Source organism: Spinacia oleracea, chromosome 3 (genome assembly GCF_020520425.1).
Source record: "Spinacia oleracea cultivar Varoflay chromosome 3, BTI_SOV_V1, whole genome shotgun sequence".
Lineage (NCBI taxonomy): Eukaryota > Viridiplantae > Streptophyta > Magnoliopsida > Caryophyllales > Amaranthaceae > Spinacia > Spinacia oleracea.
Window position 1 is genome coordinate 152,983,676 of NC_079489.1, and position 24,977 is coordinate 153,008,652.

General features: G+C 37.1%; 2 protein-coding genes and 1 long non-coding RNA gene across 3 annotated transcripts; all 3 read left to right on the forward strand.

Annotated features, from left to right (window-relative positions):
- Nucleotides 1–13,350: 13,350 nt before the first annotated feature.
- On the forward strand, nt 13,351–14,128 carry LOC130470182 (uncharacterized). The gene is made up of 2 exons (XM_056839821.1): nt 13,351–13,788; nt 13,937–14,128. The coding sequence occupies exons 1-2, from the start codon at nt 13,351–13,353 to the stop codon at nt 14,126–14,128; spliced, it is 630 nt and encodes a 209-aa protein (XP_056695799.1).
- An 838-nt stretch (nt 14,129–14,966) lies between these two features.
- On the forward strand, nt 14,967–17,236 carry LOC130470183 (uncharacterized). The gene is made up of 4 exons (XM_056839822.1): nt 14,967–15,510; nt 15,620–15,755; nt 15,847–15,922; nt 16,034–17,236. Exons 1-4 carry the CDS (start codon nt 14,967–14,969, stop codon nt 17,234–17,236), a joined length of 1,959 nt encoding a protein of 652 aa, XP_056695800.1.
- A 6,684-nt stretch (nt 17,237–23,920) lies between these two features.
- On the forward strand, nt 23,921–24,741 carry LOC130470007 (uncharacterized). The gene is made up of 2 exons (XR_008930112.1): nt 23,921–24,173; nt 24,285–24,741. It is a non-coding gene; the product is annotated as an uncharacterized lncRNA (long non-coding RNA).
- The last annotated feature ends 236 nt before the right edge of the window (nt 24,742–24,977 follow it).

Genomic DNA, 24,977 nt, shown 5'->3' on the forward strand with positions numbered 1-24,977 from the left:
ATTAAGTTGATTGGGTTAACACACTATATGATCATCATTTGTGACCTCACTTGTATTTGTTATGTGTGCCTCGAATTTTCCTTGAAAGATGTTAGGGTGTTATAGTGGAAGGTCTGACTTCAAATGGACATATCTCATGATCTACTCATTAAATTGAGTTGATTCAAGTTGGAGGTGAAAGTTTGGCTCAATAGCTTTCCAACGCTTGGTCATAAGCTCATTTTGGATGAGAAATGAGGGAGTTATGACTATTTTACGAGAAGCTGTCATGCAGCAGGGGAAGTTCGGCCGAACCTGCTGGAAGTTCGACCGAACTCTTAGATAGTTCGGCCGAACCTGAAGAGAGTCAGGAACTGTGATTTTGGAGGTTCGCCCGAACTTTGGGTAAGTACGGCCGAACCTGACCTTGGTTCGGCCGAACCCTTTAAAGGTTCGACCGAACTCTGCGGGTAATCTGTTTTCTTCTCCGCAAGGTGCAATCGACGTGACCTTTTCTTGTCCCTTAGATTGGTTGGATGTCTAATACTATAAATACCAAATGTAATGAGATTTTCAGAATTAAGAGAGATAAACACAAGTGAGGTTGAAACCCTAGATCTAAGCACACATATAATTCTCTCTTCTTCACCTTTGAGAATTCCTCTTTGTAATCCTTTCTCCATTGAAGAGTAATACAAGCTCCAAACCCTCCCCCATGGTGGATGTAGCTCATTGAAGAGTAAACCACCTTAAATCTTTGTGTATTGTTTTAATTTGTTCATTTATTTCTTCTCATAATTCCAACATCAAATTGTCATACAAATCAACATTCAAGCTCAAAAGGTCCTTCATTTATAACAATATTCATGTCAGATCTTGTTAGAATCGTCTCAAATATACTTTCAGTGGTTAAAATTGTCCATTGACAAACGTGAAACCTCAAATTATATATATATATATAATATAAAACGGAGGAAGTATGTTACAATTCACGAAGTTTCTTTGTGAGGACCTTCTGTATTAAACTTACCTTTAAAACATAACAAATGGCGTGCATGGCACGGGAAAAACGAAGTTTCTCCTTAAGGTGAAAGCTTTTGTTTAGACTTTAGACACTGCTCACACTAGCTTACGGAAGGATCAACATAAATGATATGTTTCAATTAACGGAGTTTATTTGTGAGGAACCTCTGTATTACCTTTCTACATACAATAATTAATAGTGTCGTCGTTTCCACTACATTTCATAATGAGGCTACTCAAATGACGTAACCTAAATCAGCTTTTCTTAGAGCATCTTTAACGGACTAATTAGCTTATATGTTACATAATATTTCAAGCTATTCTCTTAGCTAATTAGTACTCTAATGGTTAATTATTAGCTTAATATTTAATTTTAGGTTTTAAACTTATCAAATGTTTAATTAGCTGTAGTAATACATATGCTGTACACGTCCACACCCACGTAAACAAAGTGGACGGGCACAACTTCATACCTTGATGTAATCACAATAAAAGAAAATTTAATTTCTAAATAAAATATAATATATGAAAAATTAGTACGATGTAGAGCTTTAAATACTTCGTGTCAAAGGACCAACTCAATCAAAAGCTTAAGCTGATGGTTGAAGCCCCAAGATTAGTGTTATACTCTATCAAGCCCCCTCACATGAAAGCCCTTTGGGCTTGAAGTGTGGATGCATCATAGGCCTCCTCATACCTAGCGCAAAATATTTCACTTTGAAAGGAGGGGTGGATGGGATTTGAACCCGTGACCTTTACGCCACGGTGGCTCCCCCACAAAATCTTGATACATGATCTTGCCAGCTTATTGGTAGAATAGTAAGAGTAATATTAATTAATTTACAAGGATTGCAGGGCATAACTTAATTTGATTTATAAATAGAGATCATCTCAAACTGAAATTCCACAACCCAATTAATTATTAAAAGTTTTTAATTAATTTGCAACGAGAAATTAATACTACTAAGTAAGATCAATGGCTGCTACTTATCTTGTTTTGTTCTTTGCTCTATTGCTTATTGTCAATGCTGCCGCTGAGCCTCAAGTTGGTAATATTCTAAAAAAGCCTTGCTATTCAACGCATGCACTAATTAATTAATATTCGTTCCATACATAATTATTGCTATTATTATTTTTTCTTTTACATGAACTAATTTTGTTTTATATTATTTATGTGGAATTTAATCTACAGTAACGTCTTCTTATTTTTTCACTTTATCTGTCCATTTTCGATGGAGATAAAAATTTATTTCTTCTTTTGACTGTAGAATTAATGGACTAAATTAAAATGGCTCTTAAAACCTCTCTGCTTCATTTCCATGAAGTAGAAGATGGTCGTCCCATTATCGTTTTTGGGTCAATTAGAAACAACCTCTCTGCAATTACAGGGGTAAGGTTGCGTACGTCCGACCCCCCCTACCTCGCTTCTTGCGGAAGCCTCTTTGAAGCAATGAGGTAATGATAATGATAATGATGATCTCTATACTCGTCAAGCCGTTATATGGCCTGTGTTTCGGGTCCCTATAGTGGCGGAGCTAGAGATTAAAATAAGAAACACGTTTATATACTACTTAATTGAAGAAGATATCATAAAATGTTCCCTGCTTTAGTGGTAAAGGGTGATGTGATAGAGCTTGGTGCGCATTTGGTATATCTAGTGCTCGACTATAGTATATTTCCTTTTATATACTACATCCATTTCAAAATGATATTTACACTTTTCATTTTAGTCCGTTTCATAATATTCTTTACACTTTGTTTTATTCTTTTTTTTGGACATAAAAATTTATTATCTTACCTCACAACATTTACAACTTTTCACCACTACAAGAAATTGTACTATTAACGACGGGAAATCCCGTCGCGAAAGACCAATAATTGTTGATTAACGACAGGATTTTCTATCGCGAACCTGTCATAAAAGGGGCCCGTCGTTAATAGAAAATCCCGTCGTAAATCCGTCGTAAAAGACATTTGCAACGGTTATTCCCGTCATTGTTTGGTTGTTAGCCCCGTCGCAAAAGGCTTTTACGACGGGATTTTTGACCCGTCGTAATTAAGTTGTCGTTAAAGATACAAATTCTTGTAGTGCACTCACTTTCTCAATTATGTGACTGATACCTTTAATTATATGTTTAAATTCTCAAAAAAAAAAAAAAAAAAAAGACACGCGGATCTGCCACAAGGACAGCACAAAACTGACCGGTGATTGCAAAAGGAACAAAGAATGTAAAAAGGCGTGCGTGAAAGTGGAGAAAGACGGCGACGACGACAACGATAACGACGATGATGAGAATGATGCGTTTACGGGGACATGTATACAAGAATTCACAACCGAGACTGTAAAGGGTGAATGCCGTCAAGTTCATACACACCCGCGCGCGCGCCATGGTCATGGTGGTACAAAGACTGTATGTAACCCTGATACAACCGTAAGGAATGTTCTTCCTACTAAAAGATGTGTCTGCTCTTTTATCTGCTAATCTGCTTAAATTATAAGTACAACATCGATCGATACTCAAGCTAGCTTATAGTTGCATTATGCCTACAACTACAAGTATGGATCAACTTTACGTGTGGCCTTGCGATTGTTGCGTGAAATTAATTCATTAATTAAAGCTTCTACTTTTTATATATTTTATTACTATATATGTATTGCTTTTATAAGTTTCGATTTTATTTACAAGCAGCAAAACGTATCTTTGATTGAGATTGTAACTTCAATTCAACATTTATTATCATATACTACCTCCGTTTCTGAAAGTTCTTTACGCTTTGGAAAATCTGCCCAAAGTATAAAAACTTTGACCGTAAATTCTCACTATTATATACATCAAAATGTTACATGTAAGATCTTGTCAGATTGGTCTTGGTATGTATTTTCACAATATCAAATTTTTATAATTTTTTCACATACGAAATTGGATATATTAGTAGTTAAATATTGCATTGGAGTTTGTGCAAATCTAATATATATATAAAGGGGAGTTTTTTGGAGAACATTTAAGGCGTCCACGTAGGATTTCCACGTCATCACATAATTTATCCTACTTCTCTACCTTTTTGTATATATATACACACAAAAACAAAAAAATCTACAAGAATCCCAATGAGTTCATTATATAGTTTTACGCATTTTATTTTTTTGGTTGTTACACCATACAAGCTTAGGAAATCGGACGATTTCAAAGTCGGAGTAGCTGCTTTAAAAAAATCTAAATTTTAGAGTAAAACTTCAATCAATTGGCTTGCTTTCAGAAGTTCAGTGATATGGATGATGTTTTTTTTTTGACGTGATATGGATGATGTTGGTTTGATAATTTGTACAATTAATTTAATTACATATTTTAAAATTTTGAAACATAAACTATTTTGATTCCTTTTTATTTGGAGTTTGAATTTCTTTTTGCAGTATCCAAAAGACCAGGAGTGACCTAATAGAGGAATTGTTCGAGAAAAGAAAGAGCTCTCACCAAGAGAATAGGGCAAATTATGGTTCTATAAGGATTTATATATGCAAGATTAGATAAGAAAAATCTATCACGTCTTATTTCTTTTGTTATTTTATTTTATGGGTATTTTTTTAAAAGTTGACTAATGATTATATTGTATGACTTTATCCATGAATTAATTTGTTATAATAAAAAAAAATGTTTGTAAGTTTGTAACAAACAATAGACTTCACTTTTTCAAATACCATCTTGGTCTAATCAAGTTTAAACATTTAGTTTCACAGTAAAATAATGTAATATAGAGCGCCACGAAAGATTTCCATGTCATCAATTTTTTGGGGAGTATTTAGAGCGCCACGTAAGATTTCAACGTCATCAAAAATATATTTATTTTAAATTTATTAAAATAAAAATAGATAAATAAAGACCCTTTAAAAAGATAAATAAACACTTAAAAAGATAATAAAATACTTAGTAATTTTAATATGAGTAACTACTGGTATAAAATAATAAGAGATAAATTTTGTTAGGAGTCTAAATAGATAAATAAATGCTTCATAAAAGATAATATGGGATAAATTTTACTAGGAGTCGACTACCATGCTCTATATAATGCAGCTACATTACCACACAAAAAAAAATCTCATTAGCTATTATGACGGACTCAAATCCCGTCCATAAGATATACTTTTATCCCAAAAAAAGTAACAAATTGTATTTCATAAGTGTTTTTTGGAGGAATGAGAAAGGGAGAAATGAAGAAAAGGATGTGCACCGAAGGTGAGGTGACGTGCTGGTCATGCACTCTCTGCATGGTCAAAAATGGTAATTTAACCGCACGTTGAGAGAATCTACTCTCGGGTGCATGTAAGTATGTAACTATGAGGAGGATTAGTAAATGGAGTGACAACCAGAGCTTCAAAATTTTGAATTCCTAGAATTATCTTCTTTTACTAATTTTCCTGTTTTCAATTATTTTGGTATTAGCGATTCCTCAAACGTTTGGGTATTGATGTATTTTAGTTTAGGATGGATTTCGGTTTAGGGGCACAACCATATTAGTAGTGCTGTCAATATGCTTCATTTCTGTTTGAAAATACCTACTACGATAAATAATCATGGAAAATGTATCCCACAATAATAACGCAAAATCATAAGATACCTAGAGAAGTGGATAACAAAAGAAAAAAAAACTAACTTAAAGTAAAATGTTTAATAAAAAAAAAGTGGCCAAAGTATTCATTTATTTTTATTCATTTAAGACATTTTATTTAATTAAGCTAAACTTTTATTTATTTAATCTTAACTTTTATTATTTAAGTGATATGTAAACGGAGAATCGATTGATCGACTATATACAATCGACACGGAGCCACTATACGTTAACACAACAAACCGCAATTTAGGTGTGAAAATTACACCAACATAGGATATACAATGATAAACGTTGACATAACCAGGGTTGTAAACCCACATGTGTCCATGTTTGTGCTATTAATAAATTATTATTTTGGTTTAATTGGGGGTCATTTATGAAAGATATTTTCATGTTATTTACTACTAATACTTAATTTATTAGAATTCATCAACTAATGTTCTAAAGGAAACTTCAAAATTATGCTTATACATACAATCACATACGTTAATAGGAGGTACTTTAAACTTTATAAGGTGGAATGTTAAGGCCAATAGGGGTTAGGTCTAGGACCCTAAATTGCGGTTTGCAAGAAATTGATGCGATTTATTCCAATTTTATTACGGAGTATTTGTTTTATGTATATTCGTAATAATAAACTTAAAATATCCTACTCCTTCTGTCCCTTATTACTCGCATCGCTTTCCTTTTCGGGCCGACCCTTAATACTTGCACTGCTTTTATAAATGGAAATCTTTACCAATATTATATTATTTCTCACACTTACTTACTACCCCACCTACACCCCTACTCCCTACAAAAACATTTTATAAATGGAAATCACATGAATAACTAACTCGAGTTTTACCAGTATTGAACTAACTATTTTATAAAAACATTTTAAATATTAATAACACATTTATACTCCAGCTTGAAAAGTGACATATTTAAACTTTCTATTATGGCTATAATTTATAAAATACCTATCTGTATACGATGATATAATAAAAGAAACATGTACTTTTCATTACAAACCCGTGCATCGCACGGGCTTCGATACTAGTAGTAACTGTAAAGATCTTTTTGAAACGGAGGAAGTATACTTTTTTTATTTCGATCAGTTTGGTATTAATTAATTCTCCTGGCACTAAATATAACTACCTCCATTTCATAAAGATGTTTACAATTACTATTTGCATAAATATTAAGAAAGAAATAAAAAAAGTTGGTTGAATATAATAAAATATAAATAAAGTAAGAGAAAGGTGTAAAAAGGTGGGTGGGTACATGTAAGCGAAAAATGAACAAAGTAAGAGAAAGTGAGTGGAAAATTATAAATAATATGGGTTTCGAATGATAAGGTAATAAATTTTCAAGTCCAAAAATAGAATAAAGCAAAGTGTAAAGATCAGAACATATGCCCAAAATCGAGAGCAAGTTTTGTGTGAGAGAAGAGAAATTTGTTTTCAGTTTTCTGGAAAAGTGTTTGAATTATTTTCTGTATATGTGTATTTGAAATGAACTAAAGTTCTGATTTAAGTAATCAGAACGAAGGCAAATCAACAGACAGAAACGACTGAATCAATGAAGATTGCAACGGTAAAAAACGGTAAGAAATAATCAATGTTGTAACGGACGTCATTAAGGTTAATTAATCCAACGGTTACGTAATCAATACAGATTTTTGTAAAAATGACTTAACCAAAACGACCCGGTACGAAAAAGAATAGGTTGGCCCACAAAACCAACCCACGCCCGCGAACTGCCTTCCCAAGAGCTCAAGTACCAAGGCCCACGACCCGGCCCGACACGCGCGTGTGTGTTAAGTGTCCACCCATACTACTCTCACACTTTCTCAAACAAAAGTTACTCCCACACCCTAACTAATAAACAAAGGGAATGTGAAGAGTTTTTCCAACGTGGGACTCTCTCATTTTCACTCTCTTTTGTTTGTATTTCCCAATGAGAACTTCCAACATAAATATGTAGAGAATTGGAAAGCTTAACTATTTCATTAATCATAATTTTCTTCATATAGGCTTGATACAACCCAACTAGGTTAAAGACCCGGCACAAAAAAGCACCGTCCGGCACGAGCACGAAGTCGTGGGTCGGGCCTGAGCCGCATTTTTTAGGAGAAAGCACGATAAGGCACGGCACGACTCGACCCCGCACGACAAAGCACGCTAAATTTCTTTAAATTAGGTTTAGGTACGAAAGCCCGACCCGGCCCGACACAAAAGCTCGTGGGCCTGGGCCCTCTGTTGAAACTTTTGGCTCGGCCCGGCACAATACAACGTGGGCGCGGTTCGTTTAAGCCCACGGCCCGTGGGCTCGTCACGAAGCCTGGCCTAGCCCGACCCATGACTGTAACACCCTAATTATTCCTTGCCTTTATAAAACCATTTTCCAACTTAAAATATAGGAATTACTAAGATATTACCGCCACCATGATAACGGTTAAGGCTATTACCATAATTACGTAGCGGAAATAACTAACTTTCAAAACATAATTAATAGTTAATGGCCTTCATAGAAATCTGAACCATAACGGCCCAAAACCAAAACGTTTAAGTAATTGAAATCCATTAACTAGTAGTTTAAATAATTTAAGTAGTCTACACTAATAAAATAATGGAGTTTAGAATGCAGGAGAAAACATCGTTCAAACACAATCCCATGCTGGATAACTTCTCCCGCAAGTTATCTCTACAACCTGTTATTGAAACTCTACTCCCGAACAACGCAAATGCAATGGTGAATCATCATAGGGTCATTAAGGAAAAGGCCATGACCAAAAGAAACATGAAGCACGAAGTCAGCGAAAGATGAGTACGAACAAGGTAGAATGAAATCCTAGTCTAACATGTTTCACTCACAATAAATAATCCACATGCAAAAGCCATATAAATAAACAATTAATCATGGAGATAAGACTCGACTCTTGACGCGACTCTTGACTCATAAATTAATTAAGAATAAGATTCGAACGGGCCAAAAAGAAATATCCATAAAAGGAAGGTTGTTGGGAGCCCACCAAACATCAAAAAAATATAATAAAAGTAACCACTTGTCGGACCATCCCGACGGAATTCCAGCGCATAAAGAAAATGAAACAACGTCTTGTATCACTAGTAGGAGTACAAATTTTCGGCAAGACTCCCTCCATTGTTCATATTAAATGTATATACGTTCTAAGAGTTTTGAAACCTAATGCAATTATAATTGTACAATTTAAATCCTAAGAGAATTACATTCTCTATTATTTCTTAGTTTGTCGTATATTAATGATTTCTCTAATGTATGTCGTTCATGGAAAGATATTTCATCAGTGATCAACCCGGAGTGGATGCACAATAAAGTAGAGAAACCTAAGCTCAAGAACAAGCACAAGCACAAGCACGAGCCCAAGCACAAGCGCAAGCAGAATCGCGAATACAAGCACTAGGTAGCTTATATAATATAATTAGGAGTCTACTATTTGATCATATATATTATTATTATTATTATTATAGCATAATTTCTTTCATAGTTATCTTTGATGTTTTTATTTGAGTTTACAAAATAAAATTTATAAGCTTCTTTCTTGCAAAATTTGGACGGTAAAAAATTATTTTTAGCAAATTTACTACTTCTGTAATATACTTTTAGTTTCGATCAGTTTGGTATTAATTCTCTCGATCAGCACTAAATATTACTACGTACCTTGAATGATTAGAAAGAATTTGATGAGGTCATGCATGAAATTGACCGACTTAAACGTAACTAGAGATGTTATTTTGAGTAACATCACTTAGGTGCGTTTTTTTCATCTGATTTTCACTTACTTTTTGGTGTACAATAAATATTGTACACCGAAATTAAAGTTAACTTAAAATACTTAAAAGTTACCTTTATATATGTAAAAGTTATAAAAATTTTAGTTACATTTTTAGCGAATTTACCTTATTGTAATATACTTTTAGTTTCGATCACTTTGGTATTAATTCTCTCGATCAGCACTAAATGTTACTACGTAATATGTAAATAATTAAATTATAATAGAGGAACCATTCTAATAACTTAGATAAGTTACTAGCTTGAAGGCTCTTTTTTGACAACCTATTTCGGACACCGTACCTTGAATGATCAGAAAGAATTTGATGAGGCCATGCATGAAATGAAATTGACCGACTCAAACGTCACTAGAGATGTTATTTTGAGTAACGTCGCTTAGTTTCGTTCTTTTCACCTGATTTTCACTTATTTTTTTCTGAACTTATCTTATCTGAATTTAACTGAATTTATCTGAACTTATTTGGATTTATCTGAACTTATTAAAACTTATCAAAATTTATTTATGTTATAAGTTGTATTTGGTCATGAATTTTATCTTATCTGAACTTATCTGAACTTGACTGAACTTATCTGAACAAATCTGAACTTATTTTTCATAAAATAAGTGAAACTATGGTTCATCACTTGTTATAATAACCTTTTTGGAGATTGGAGGGTGATACAAGTTTGGAATCATTTATGCATGGATAATTTTTATTTTTTTATTTTTATGATAACCTTTATCATGTCGCAGCAAGATGAACGATCGAAGGGATGAACCAATCTTGAACAATAGAGCAGGAGAGTAGGTTCGAGCGAAATGTTCTTTACGAGATGGAGAATGGTAATCAACGTCATCAACGTCATAAAGGAATATGTCTTTAGATATTTTCATCAATTACTAAATATAAATAGGAATTGATTATGAAGATAGGTCATTCGTAGTACAAATAATAATTGGGACAATAACTATTCCGGTATCGGAATCAGGTGATGTGGTAGGGCCTTCAGATCTCGAGTGTGGAGATGCGTTCGATATATGGTATAGAGAGAGAAAAGAGAGTGAAAGTGAGAGAAGAGGAGTCTGAAGAAGGTTTACCTTCCCCCATAAATTAGTATTTATAGGGGCTTGGTGGAATTAGGTCATGGGCCAAATTATGTTATATAGTTTGGGCCTTGAGTCCCTTAAATTGGGTTCAAGGGAGTATCCCGTACAATAACTAAAATATGTTATTTCTATGAGATCACACATTACAACACTAGTTGAACAAAAGCAAACAAACCCATTAGTGGGCTTTGTACCAGCCGGCCATAAGGGGAAAGGGATGGAGAATTAATTCTCCTAATTAACCTAGAACTCTAATGTTATATATTGATATAATATTAGGTTTTACATACAAGAAGTTAAGCAGTCACTTTAAAAACGTTTCAAAAACGTTTCAAAGTAAAAACTCAGAAACCCTCCCCTTGGAAAACGCCGCTTATATAACCACCAAAAGCAAGAGAAGTTTTTTTTCTTTTCGGTTCTAGCAGATTTTGATGTTCAAATGGTGTTCATGGACAAATTGGAGGAGCAACACTTGGGGATCTCATATCTTCGAAGCTTGCATTGCATACAACCGAAAAACATCCGGATGAAGTGGATGGATACGGGTGATGGATATTGGTGATGCTCTATCAAATCCAAATCCTTTCTATTTTCATCCATATTACTTTGGACTTTGAATACACTTTTCCATCCATAATCCTTTGTTTTTATTTTTTTTTTGGCAAGTAAGCATAAATAACGTGGATTAGAAGGATAATATTACAAGGGCTTCCTTCGGCCATTGTTAAGGTGCTCGATGCATTTTAAAGAAAGAGAGAGGATACACCTTTTGTTGTGTTAGTACTAGTTTGGTGTAGAATATAGAGGAAGTATTTTCGGATATCAGATATATGTGTAGGCAAATGCATATCATAGCAAAAGACAAAATAGGAAAAATGACAAAACAAAAATTAAATGGTACTTTTTAAAACAAAAATTGTACTTTTTTTTTTTTTACAGAATGATACTCTTTTTTTACAGCATGGTACTTTTTTTTTTTTTGTCTTTTAACTATTTATTTTTTAGCTGATATGTGTGTTGCCACACATATTTGATATCCGAAAAAACAACCTCATAGAATATATGTTGATTCAAAATCACATTTTGTTGTGTTATCCACGATTTTACAAAATTCATACATTCAATATTTATTAAAACTAAGGTGCGATAATTATTCCTTCCGTTAACTACTAAAAGAAATCTTTTTGACATCGAGTATATCACTATATTCCCTCTAGGGTTTACACTAGGGTTTCTCTAGGGTTTGCGCTTGGGAGGGCACATCTAGCTACGTGCTAGCCTTGTTCCTTTACGAAGGTTCCTCTCGATTTTCCGAGGTGGTTCTAATGGCTTCTGATTCTTCAAGGTTGGAGGTAGAGGAGGTGGAAAAAGGATCTACGGAGGAGGAGGTAGAGATTGACTGGGTGGTTGAGGAGGAGGAGGAGGAGGAGGCGAAGGTCTCTTTGGGTATGGTAGGGAAGATCTGGACGGAACGTAGCATCAACGCAAATGCTTTTGTAACAACGATGAAGCGGGTGTGGAACCCTAGACACGGCGTGGAGGCGAACTGCATAGACAAAAACGTTTTCTTTTTCCAGTTTCACCATTGGAGGGATAAAGAATTTGTTATGGAGTCGCAACCATGGCACTTCGATAGACATGTTCTGGTGCTTAGTGATGTAAAGGGAGAACTCAAGCCCTCGGAGATACCCCTACACACCACCCCTTTTTGGGTAAGGGTGTATGATCTCCCATTCAAAGGGAGAAACAGCGAGGCAAATGCGAGAACAATTGGTAACAAGATTGGGTCATTTTAGAAGATGGATAAGACGGAGGGGATTGGAGTCAACAAATCACTCAGAATTAGAACCATAATCGACTTGCGTAAACCCATCATGCGTGAGGTGGAATTATCAATGAAGGGGGGCACAAAGGAATCTTTCAAAGTAGCATACGATAAACTCCCATTATTCTGTTACGTATGCGGTATGCTTGGCCATGGAGAGAAGGATTGTGATATGCACACGGGTGACTCTACCCCTCCACGGCTGTATAGCGAGAAGCAAAGGGTATTATCTCCATGGCAACCTATTAGAGGTGAACGAGCGAATGAGGGCTCAGGGAATCCAATGTGTGCAAGACGTCAATTCGTGACAAAGAATACAAAGAAGGTTACACATGATATGCAGGAGAATGTTCAGGGTGTCGTAAAGCAGCTAAAGCAGGTATCCTTGAGCCTGGTCAAGTACTCGGCGAGGGGGGAAGATGTGGCTGGAGAGGAGAGGGAGGTGGTTGAGATAGGTGGTAGCTCGGAGGAGAAGCTCGGGACGGAGGCGGAAGAGAGACAAGCCCCATTATCTAGTGCCCAACAAGGTCCCAAACTGTCTTTTGAAATTGGGCAGTGTGATAAAAAGACGAAAAAACTCAGAAAAGTTCGGTTGTTACAAAACAGTGAGAGACCTAGCAGGGAGTCGAAAGGGGTGGATGAAGGAGCTGGTTGGTGCGGAAAGAGAAAAGTTCACATGGAGATAGATGTGGAGGTCCTCCATGACACGGGAGAGGGAAGCAAGAAGGCCAAGGGAGCTATTACGGGTGACAGTAAGTTGTCATACAATTCAGTAGCGGTGGTTGACAGTGTTCAGCCCCGCGAACAACAATGAAGATGCTAAGCTGGAACTGCCGGGGGGACCGACAACCCCCGTGCAGTGCGCGCTCTCCAGACATGGTGCTGGAGGGAGAGGCCGGAGATCGTCTTCCTTATGGAGACGAAAATTGATCAAGAACATTTAGAAAGGGTACGGAATAAGTGTGGCTTTACGAATGGATTGTGTTTGAGCAGTTAGGGTTTGTCAGGAGGGATGGGGCTGTGGTGGAGGGAGTCGAATGTGTCTGTTATTTCCTACTCTCGGCACCACATTGCGGTGGAGGTTCGTAGTGTGGAAGGGGTTCCATTATGGGCGGCGATTGGTATGTACGGATGGCCAGAGACAGAAAATAAATATCGCACATGGGACTTGATGAGATCGCTGAAAGAGACTATCAACCTCCCAACTGTGTTTTTTGGAGATTTCAATGAAATAACAAGTATGGCTGAAAAGGAGGGTGGGGTGGATAGGCGTGAGTATTTGATGGATGCTTTCAGGGGAGCAATCGATGACTGCGGTCTGCGTGACTTGGGATTTAAGGGAAGTATTTTTACGTGGCAACATGGCTCGATACCAGGGAGTACAATTCGTGAGAGGCTCGATCGTTTTCTTGCAGATGAAGAGTGGTGCACCCTTTTCCCACAGTTCAATGTACGCCACTTTCCGATTTATAAGTCGGATCATGCTCCCATTTTCTTGACCACATCTGATAGTCCGGATCACAGGAGCAAGAACAGAATATTTCACTTCGAAGCATTGTGGCTGTCGAATTCGGATTGCCAAAGCGTGGTAAAAAAAGGCTTGGGAGGACAGGCCAAGCATGAGAGTACCCACGAAAATTGAACATTGTGCTGAAAAACTCAGAACGTGGGCGTGGAACACATTCGGTGCAGTGAAGAGGAGGATTAAAAAGGTGGAGAAGGAACTAGGGGAGTGGAAAAATGGAATACCTGATGCTGTCATGCTCGAAAAATTCAATACGCTAGTTTAAGAACTAGACGAGTTGCATAGAATTGAAGAGACCTACTGGCATGCACGAGCAAGGGCCAATGAAATACGGGATGGTGACAAAAACACGGCGTATTTTTATCACAAAGCCAATTCCAGACGGAAAAGAAATAACATTGCTCGTTTGAAAGATGCGCAAGGAGAATGGTGTAGCAAGGAAGAGGATATGTTAAATATAGTGTCAACCTATTTCACGGATTTATTTGCTTCAAGTAACCTGACATGTTTGAGGAGGCACTGGCTGGAATCTCACCTATGGTTTCTGGAAGCATGAATGACACTTTGGTGGCTGTTCCGACGGGAGATGAGATATTTCAAGCTCTCAACCAAATGCACCCGAACAAAGCGCCCGGTATGGATGGTATGCATGCTCTCTTCTACCAAAAATTTTGGCACATTGTAGGTCCTGATGTTATTATGTATGTGCAAAATTGGTGGAACGGGGATATTGATATTGCTGAAATTAATGACACTTGTGTTGTTCTAATCCCGAAGTGTAAGGAGCCGGAACAAATGGGTGATTTCCGCCCCATTAGTTTATGTAACGTGTTATATAAAATTGTTTCAAAAGTAATGGCCAATAGGTTGAAGGTGATCCTACCGGGCTTGATCTCTCACCATCAAAGCGCTTTTGTCCCGGGAAGATTAATTACTGACAATGCGATGGTTGCTTTTGAGGTTTTTCACGCCATGAAGAGAAAGGGGGAAGGCAAGGCAGGAACTTTTGCATTAAAGCTTGACATGAGCAAAGCTTCGAATGGGCCTTCCTGGAACGTGTTATGTTTCGAATGGGCTTTTGTGGAGAGTGGGTTCGAAGGGTTATGAGTTGTCTATGCAGTGTCAAGTATGCTTTCAAGTTAAATGGAAAGGTAGGAGGTTCGGCGACTCCAACTTGCGGCTTGAGGCAAGGCGACCCTATATCGCCGTACATGTTCCTTTTATGTGCTGAGGCATTCTCTTCTCTACTGTCCAAAGCTGCACTAGACGGTTGTATACATGGTGCAAAAGTGTGCAAAGGGGCTCCACGTGTATCTCACCTCTTCTTTGCCGACGATAGTATATTATTTGCAAGGGCGATACTTCAGGAATGTTCTGTAATAGCTAATGTGATTAGCTTGTATGAAAGAGCATCAGGGCAAAAAATAAATTTCAATAAAGCTGAAGTCACCTTTAGCAAAAATGTGGAATCAACGAGAAGAAATGAAATTCTGAATATGCTTGGGGTTCGAGAAGTGGCACGACATGAGAAGTACCTAGGCCTACCAACAATAATTGGCCGGTCCAAGAGAGCGGTCTTTGCGGTTTTAAAGGAACGAATTTGGAAAAAACTTCAAGGTTGGAAGGAAAAGCTTCTAGCCCGTCCAGGTAAGGAAGTCTTAATAAAAGCGGTTGCGCAAGCAATACCCACATACATGATGAGCATCTTCTGATTGCCAGAGGGTCTGCTTGATGAGATCAATTCAATGCTTGCAAGATTCTGGTGGGGGGCCGACAACACCAGGCGCAAAGTCCACTGGGTTAGCTGGGAAAAGCTTTGCTTCCCAAATGTATGGGCGGTATGGGGTTCAGAGACTTGAAAGTGTTCAATCAAGCCTTATTAGCCAAACAAGGTTGGCGACTTCTCACTGACTCGAACACGCTGGTGCACCAAGTTTTCAAAGCAAGATACTTTAAGAATGCTGAGTTTATTGATGCTTACAGGGGGCATGACCCAAGCTTTGTTTGGAGATCCATTTGGGGGGCAAAATCCCTTCTCCTTGACGGTTTAAAGTGGAGAGTGGGCTGTGGGGAGAGGATAAACGTGTGGGAGCATGCGTGACTGCCTGGGGACTCGTCTACCTGTGTTCCTACACCAAACATAAACAGTCCGTGTGACCTGCGAGTGAAGGACTTGTTGGATGCCCAGACCGGAGAATGGGATGTAGAGGCGATTACAAATCACCTAACCGTAGAAGATGCTGCATTAGTGAGGGAAATACCTCTGAGTGTGAGGATGACTGCTGATGTTTTGTACTGGTGGCCTGCAAAGGATGGAGTATACTCCACAAAAACGGGATATTGGCTCGGTAGGTTGGGGCACATTCGAGATTGGATGCTGCGTTTTAGTGGGTCGTGCAATGAAGTGTGGAAGACAATTTGGAGTCTAGGAGGACCCCCAAAACTCTGTCACTTTCTATGGAGAGCCTGTACTAAATCTCTAGCTACGCAAGGGCGACTTAAAGACAGACATGTAGCAAGTGACGGGTCATGTAGCTTGTCCGGTGCGGATGAGGAATCTATAGTGCACACACTGGTTGAGTGCCCGGAAGTTCAGATGGTGTGGCATAATTCACCCTTCCAACTGGTCTTGCAGGAAGCCCCAAAGACATCCTTTATGTCCTTGTTCGAATGGTTAATGGGCAAGCTCTCAAAGCAGGAGCTGCTGTCCTGTGCCACCATAGCATGGGCTGCGTGGACATTCCGCAATTCCGTCGTCTTTAATGAACTGTGGAGTGATCTCGAAAGAGGGGTGGTTGGCTTTGTCAGACTAGTAGAGGACTACAAAGAGTACGCTGTTGCGGTCTTCAACAGACCAACACAACTTCATGGTGTACAGTCGAGAGCAAGCTGGTGTATCCCTGCACATGGGAATGTGAAGGTAAATGTTGATGCAGCAACTTTTGGAGGAGGTGGATTTGGGTTAGGTGCTGTAGTACGGTCGAGCACATGTGAAATACTGGATGTAGGGGTCAAAAGGTACGGTTCAGCGTGGGATGCAGGACTTGGTGAGGCAATGGCAGCCCGTTTTGGGCTTTTTGTGGCAGCAAGATTGGGATACATGGAGATTGAGTTAGAAAGTGATGCTCTACAGGTTGTGAAAGCATTGAACAAGCAGAAGGTGGGAAGCACTCCAAAAGATCTGATGTTGGAGGATACTCTGAGTATTAGCTTACAATTTAACTCCTTTTGTTGTAGTCACGTTCGTAGGGCCGGGAATGCCGTGGCTCATCTAGCGGCTAGAATACTCCCTTCTAACGGAGTGGAGCAAATTTTTGTAGACTCTTTTCCGCAAGGTCTCATAACCTTGGCGGAGCTCGATTTAATTCCTTAATAATACGTTCCATTTGTGAAGAAGAATAATCCAAAAAAGAAGGGCCAGCGAGTTTGAGAAAATCCAAGATAATAATTCAACCAGTTTTGTTTATAAGGTTCGACAACAATGTAGTCAGAAGAGTAACAATCTTTTCACCATCCTAACTTTGAGAAAGAGCAACTCAAGTTTGGTAGTGATATGGGAGTATTTTTCAGTATGTTGCAATATTGTTCTTTTGCATAAGTTTGGTAGTGAATAGTGATATCTGTTAAGATTGCTTGAAATATTCCCAGTAGACCATTGGTTCCAGACCTCTGTCTAGTGTCTATGAATAATAATACATCTCTTAAATAATTAGTGTAGGAAAAGTATATTGTTTCTGAAGCTGGAATTAAATATGTAAAGGAGGATGTTAATCTAAATTCGAAGGTGTGACAGACTGATTTGATTAAAAGGGATAAAGAAAACCAGACTTCATAATTCCGGTACAACTTGTACCCTGCATTACATCTAATTATTATTTCTCAACTTGAAGAAGCTATTCCCGGAATAAGTGATGTTATTCCTAATATTATGAGTACATCGATTTGGATGTGCCTAATGTGTTGCATGTCGGTGAGCATAATTTGGTAAAACATAAAATTATGCAGAAACTTCAAGTTCCAACTTCCAAGGTTCAAACTTGGAAACCAAAGATTCGAGGTAAACCACCTTGAGAACATTTTATATGCTTCTGACCTCTGTAGGCGTAGGATCGTGACCTTTTTCTAAAATATATTATAGCGTAGTTTTCGAAAATTTGTTTTTGTAGATAGACTAACTGAAGGAATTTTTTTTTAACCAAGAGTGAGGAACTCACCCTTTAACGCGGACTCTGGATAATTTTGAATTTTCTTGGGTTCTTCTTATATCAATCAGATGGTGAACGGTCTTTACATGTTTAAGCAAGTTTAACTCTTGTTTTCGTTGTCGCATTAGGTCTAATGCAACGGTTTTTTTGCCCCTGATGTGACGATTTTCGGCATTGCATTAGCTCTGAAATGTAGTAGTGAGTGTATTATCTAGTTATACGAAGTTAGGTAGTTAACTAACTTTCTATTCTTTTCTTTAATTGAATTTGATTGATGGTTACCTTAATCTTTTTCTTTTGTGCTTTTTATTAGAGTTAACACTCTTAATTATTACCTTGAGGAAATTGATGACGAGTAGTGAACAAAAGGGGCAGTCCAGGGGACAAGTAGGACAATCAACCAGGTAATATATTTCTTTTGGCATTACATTATGTTGCATTTTCTCATTCTCCAATATAAAATCTGATTTATGTCTCCCTTCTTTTCTATCTTTGTTTTTGTCTTTTGACTTCTTGTTGAGGGACTTATGTTCTTGTTGCACTAATGGCCACTCTGGTTAGGCCAGAAATAGAGCAACTTGAGTTGTTTTAGGCTTCTTCGATGAGTTGAGCAGTGTCATATTTAGAGACAAGAAGAATAGGACCCTATACCTGTATTGAAGAAACTTTTAGATCCACAAGTAATCTTGTCCTCCTGGAACTTATAAATTGGAAATTAGAAGTGAGTTATAAGGTTGGAGTTAGGCTTGTTCGCTGTGTTGCAGTGAGGGATAAATAGTTAGGCATGTTTGAAGTGCCTTTGTCATTTCCAGCACACCATCCACACGAGGAACATTCCCTATATCAATCTGTTTTCTCTTTATTAGCCCATGTCGATTTTTCTATGATGAACCTCTTATTATTTATTAATAACTACCTGGTCTTTGGGAGACGAAACCACCCCTTTTGTCCACCAGCTCCTTTTCCTTGTCTGTTTCATGATCAACTGTAATCTAATGTATAATGCTAGAGGTGTCAAATCGGGTCATCGGTTCTGTTTCGGTTCGGGTTCATCGGTTCGGGTTGAAATCGGTTTATTTTGTTATCGGTTCGGTTCGGGTCGGGTTGAAAAATTAACGGTTCGGTTCGGGTTCGGGTTATGTGTTACGGGTTCATATCGGGTCGAGTTCATATCGGGTCGGGTTCATAACAGGTCGGGTTCGTATCGGGTCGGGTTCATATCGGGTCGGTTCATACCTGGTCGGGTCATAAACGGGTTAAGTCGGGTTCATATCGGTTCAGGTTCATATCGGGTCGGGTTCATAACGGGTCGGGTTCATATCAGGTCGGGTTCATACCGGGACGAGTCAGATCGGGTCGGTTTGTAGTCGGGTCGGGTCAATTCAGTTCGGTTTGTTAACGGGTTTAGCCGGATTGTAATCGGGTCGGGTTCATATCAGGTCGGGTTCATGTTTAGTCAGATCAATTCGGATACAAATTACAAACAATGTCGAGTTATTACTAAAATCACAACTAATGTTATTTCTTTTTTGACGAACAACTAATGTAGTAATGTTCACTATCCAATTAATTTCATAAACTTAATTAAGAAAAGTATGTCAATGTCTTTTATTATGTCATGTAATATTTACCAATCAAATGATTCAAATGGAATCAAAATCATCTATGCCCTCCCCCACCATGCTAGAGTATTACGAAATATGTATTGATGAACTAAATACTAATAATGTAGTAATTAATAATCGATAATGATGAATTAATACGTAATGAATTTGTAAAGTTTGTAAATACAAGTTTGTCATATATTCATATTGGTTTAAACAACAACGAGACTAACATGTTTATTAACGAAACGAGGCAAACAAGTTCAATTGGTAATGAATTAAGTCGATTCAATTAAAATAGCATAGTCTTTCGATTAGTTCTTAGGTTACAAGCTTATAAGCTTATAAGGTATTGAATTAGATCAATTTAGTTTAATGATCCATTAGACGATTAGTCAGTTGAATACGAGTCAATAAAAGAGTGCACATTCAATTCTACAAGCCTATAACTATACAATAATATAGCTATATTGGAAATACATCTAATAAAGAACATGTTTAGTTACTTAGTCGGTTGATAAACAACAGTTCGAATACTCGGTTGAACAACGCACATTGAATTATATCTTTTGTTTATAAATGTTTAAGAAGTACAATTGCTTACGAATTATATCATTTGATATCTTAGCATTTCGGCTCTGTTTGGTTTGACGGAAAATATTTCAATAAAAACTTATTTTTGAGGCGGGTTATGAACGGTTTGAATTAAACGGGGTGTAAACGGGTTACGGGTTGTAAACGGTTCGGGTTGAAACAGTTCGGGTTGTAAACGGTTCGGGTTGAAACAGTTCGGGTTGTGAACGGGTTTTCCCCGGGTTGAAAAGGTTCGGGTTGAAATAAATCGGGTCATTAACGGTTTTCGGGTCAATTCGGTTTGGGTAGAAACGGTTTCGGGTTGACGCATGCCGGTTTGTTATCGGGTATCGGGTCTTAATCGGTTTAATATTTTCGAGACGGTTCGGGTTCGGGTTGAATGTTATCGGTTCGGTTAGTTTTCGGGTTCCAACTAACGGGTTATTAACGGTTCGGGTTCTTAACGAATCAGATTAACCCAGCGGGTTCAACGGTTCGGGTTGAAATTTGACAGCCCTAATAATGCGTTTTTTGCATAATATTCCACGGGAGTCACCAACTACTCGCCCATATTTTTTGTCACTCTATTCTCGATCTATCTTTACAGTCCTACACCTCTCCATCTCCCAAAGTTAGGGTTTTGGGTAGAGTTAAAATGAAATTCATTCGAAAAAATTTCAAGAAAAATTCATCGAAATTCTTGAAATTTTGCTAGTGAAAGAAAAGGTTTACAGAGATTTACCGACTCTGTCTCATCTTTTCCATTGGAGGTCCGTTGAAATTTCCATCTTTAAAAAGGTATGGAGCTGTCTTTCTTTACTCACGATCAGTTAATGGAAATTGCATATTTGTGAGTTCTTCATACCTCTAAATTGACGTCATTGATGCAATCTAGAGCTTTTTCGTTGTTTACTTGAGTAAGTTTCTTGGTTTACCAATTTATTTCATATTCTTGACAAACGAATTATTTTGGTTATTGTTAATCTTGGATCAAATTGGGGCATTCTCCTATTTTAATATTAGGTTCCGAATTAATCATAGATTTTTTTTATTGGTTCTTCGATTAAAAAATTGCGATGCTTTAAACAGAATTAGTGGATTTCTTCAATTACCCATGGTCTTTCATTTTGCATTTTAGGAGATATAGACGGAGTCATTACAGGGTAGTTGAAGAAAAGTTGTAAAAGAATAACCCATGCTGTAAGCGCATGGTAACCCATGCTGTAAAAGAATACTTTAGATTTGTAATATTGATCAAATTGGAGGCAAAATCACCTGACAGTTTTTCCTTGCTTTCAGATGCACCAATTTCAAGCAGATAAAAAGAATGTAGACTTATTTGACCAGTACAGCATAGTTAATAGTTAAAACAGCAAGAACATGTTCATTAATCATTATAGATCATTATATAAATCTTGTTTGATTAGTAGTTTTAATTCTCCTTGGTCATAAAATTGTTTGATCACTCCAAAAACATTTGTAAGATCAAGAAAAAAATTATAGCAATACTGCAGTCCTGTGTTTCAATTGGTTCCTGATAAATGTCAGTCAGTTGAAGAAAAGTTGTCAATTATCATGCTCGGCCAGTGGACAGTAATACTCATTTCGAAGGAACGGCAACCATTCAACCGCCTCTACAGGTACGGATATCGATGTGCTGTTTGAAGTGTGTGAACATACAATGATATACAATGATGTACAATTGCAGAAGCTTTTAATCATAAGTGATTTAACATAAATCTCTTTTGTTTTTGCCTTTAACTTTTTACCCATCCTTTTCTTTATGTAATCATAAATAATTTAACATAAATCTCAAATTCATATTGGTATGCCTTTTTGGTAAGCAAGTGTTGCTTGAGAAACTTATATCTATTTTGGATATATGAGTCCATGGTGTGGAAAAGGGAGAAGATGGAGAATAGAAGCGAGATTTAGTAATTACTGAGTTCTACTCAAGGAGAACTCAAATAGGGACCATCCCATTTGGGTACCGTTGAACTCAAATATGTTTGTCGCGAATGTGCGATAGTTATGAAGAAAGGGGATTTCTGTTTTTGAAAACGCGGCATCTATATATAAAGAATGAATACCATGCCCCCTTTGTGAAATTTTAGTAATTTTAGTAGTATTTTAGTCGTATCTGGTATTGCTTACGTTTTTGTGAAATTTCATGTTTTTATTTGAGTAAACATGAAGGTTATTGTGTTTTAGCTAGTGCACCATCTCTAACTTGTGCACATTCGTGATTTAAACTTGCAGGAGCATGGTGAGCTAAATGGAGAAGAAATGTAGATCTAGCAATGACACGGTGGAGGCTCTTGTTTGTTTTTGAGTCATTTTGTGATTTCTATTAATGTTGAATTTGTTTACGTGGATTTTAATTTTATGCATTTTTGTCATTAAAAACACTAAATTAATTAGTGAATAACTATTTTGTAATGCATGTGTCCTATGGTCACTGATATTGTAATATTACTCTTTAAGTCAATGAAAATCTTTTATTATTGACATCCTTTCTTAATTTAGAAAACTAATTATTATTATTATTATTATTATTATTATTATTATTATTATTATTATTATTATTATTATTATTATTATTATTATTATTGTTATAGGAAAACACCATAACGTTACAAGCTTAACAAGCTATAAAGATCAAGTGAACTACAAGAAGTTGGAGGGGAGCCGAGATACAATCTGGGCCCCCACTCCTCTAGCTATGGCGAACCCGATCCTGCTGGAAATGTGGGCAGCTGCCCGTGCCCCAATGTCCTGAGCCCTGGAGTACGTCTGAACCCGCTTCAGCAAAGAAACAGCCCCTTTCTATAATTCCCCAAAAGAAGAGAAGGAAAAAGGAAAGAAACCGTAACCCAAAGCCCTACAACGTGCCGCATACTTATCCTGCTTCCGCTGTGCTGTAACCGCCACAACCCGACCCGGAATGAAGCCTGACAACCCAGATTGCGTCGCATTATTATTATTATTATTATTATTATTATTATTATTATTATTATTTATTATTATTATTATTATTATTATTATTATTATTATTATTATTATTATAAATAAATGAACCCGTTGCATTAGGTGTTCAACATATTTATTTTGGCAATAAATTAGCGTTGCATTAGGCTAAAACGCGTTACATTATTTCTTTAAGCCATCGTAGATATCCGTCGCATTAGCTAAAATAACCGTTGCATTAGCTAAAATAACCGTCGCATTAGCTAAAATAACCGTCACATTAGGTAAAGAACTAATGCGACACCCCATCTAAGGACCGTCGCATTAGATGTTTATCTAATGTGACGGTACTAATTTCCCGTTGCATTAGGTCACTGATCGTCGCATTAGACCTAATGCAACGCCACCGGATGCAAGGGTCATTTGTCGTCGCATTAGGTCTAATGCGACGGATTTTGATGCCTAATGCAACGATTTTAGGCGTTGCATCTGATAAGAAATGTAGCAGTGTTTCCTGTAAGACCGTCTTGATGTCAAATGAGGTGCCACATAAGCTGCAACATAAGCGGCCGACGTCAGCGTCAAAAAAGTAAAATATATATCATTTTATGATTTATTTTTATTTCATTTTCATTTTTCAAAACCTAATTCTCTCCTTTCTCTCTCCTAAATTTTCTGCCTCCTCTCTCTCTCCTAAACGTAGTTTTGCTCCTCTCTCTCTCCTAAATGCAGATTTGCTCCTCTCCCCTCCATAACTAAGGTAAAGGATCGGTGGCGATGGTGGAAGTGTTGATCCTTCATCACATCAGGCTCAAAGCGGTTGTAGGTACGGCAGATCGAAGGTGCGACGAAGTTCTCGGCCTTGTTGCCGCCGCCGCTCTATTTGAGTAACAAGTCGAAGGCGGTTATTCCGTTGATGTTGGAGGCCAGAACTAGTTGTCGGATTCCGTGTTGAAATGAGGTAATGAATCGGAGGTGGTCTTACCTCGCCGGTCGATGAAAAATCTTTGAATTTTGTATTTCTCTTGTGTTCTCCTCTTTTCATTAAGGTTTTTTCAATTTTTTAATTAAGGACGAGGAGGCGGAGTATTCGATGGCGGTGATAGTGGAGGTCTTCGCTGTCGCCAGTAGATCCATCGACACCATCGACGAACACCCTCAAATTCATCAACGACGGCCGCAGAACCATAATCTGTTCTCGTTCCTCTACTCTGCTGCTGACATTGTTTATTCGCGTGGTGGTGGTGGCCGTTGTGTTTCACAGCCGGAGGAGAGGAAGCGTTGCATGTTGCTTGGTGGAAAAATAGCAAGATTATTTAATTACCAAATTTGTATTGTAAATGTAAACAATTTTATTTATTTTTATTAGTCAGCATTAAATTGGTTTTAGTTAAGAATAATTTCATTTTAGTTACATTTTTGTTATATTTAGTTAAGACTATTTTCGTTTTAGTTAAAAATAATTTCGTTTTAGCTATAATTAAATTTGTATTAGTTTGAAATAATTAGTTCGGGATTTTTTCGTTTTAGTTAAGATTTTTTAAGATTTAGTTACGATTTTTTTGGTTTTAGTCAACGTTCTTTGAGTCTTAGTTACGTATTTTTGAGTTTCAATTCAAGGCTTTAGTTACAATTTTATGGGGTTTAGTTACGATTTTATGAGTTTTAGTATAGATTTTTAACTAACAACTTAAGCAATGTAACAAATTAGTTAAGTAATATAACTAATTAGTTAAGTAATATAACCAATTAGTTAAGCACGGGA

Excerpts from the sequence above, each read along its gene's own strand:
- LOC130470182 (XM_056839821.1), top strand. The coding sequence starts at position 13,351 with ATGGGGCTGTGGTGGAGGGAGTCGAATGTGTCTGTTATTTCCTACTCT. Across the intron at positions 13,789-13,936 it reads CCCTTTTCCCACAGTTCAAT|GCTTGGGAGGACAGGCCAAG; the intron begins GTACGCCACTTT and ends TGGTAAAAAAAG.
- LOC130470183 (XM_056839822.1), top strand. The coding sequence starts at position 14,967 with ATGAGTTGTCTATGCAGTGTCAAGTATGCTTTCAAGTTAAATGGAAAG. Across the intron at positions 15,756-15,846 it reads AGCCTTATTAGCCAAACAAG|GGGGCATGACCCAAGCTTTG; the intron begins GTTGGCGACTTC and ends TGATGCTTACAG. Across the intron at positions 15,923-16,033 it reads TTGACGGTTTAAAGTGGAGA|GACTTGTTGGATGCCCAGAC; the intron begins GTGGGCTGTGGG and ends CTGCGAGTGAAG.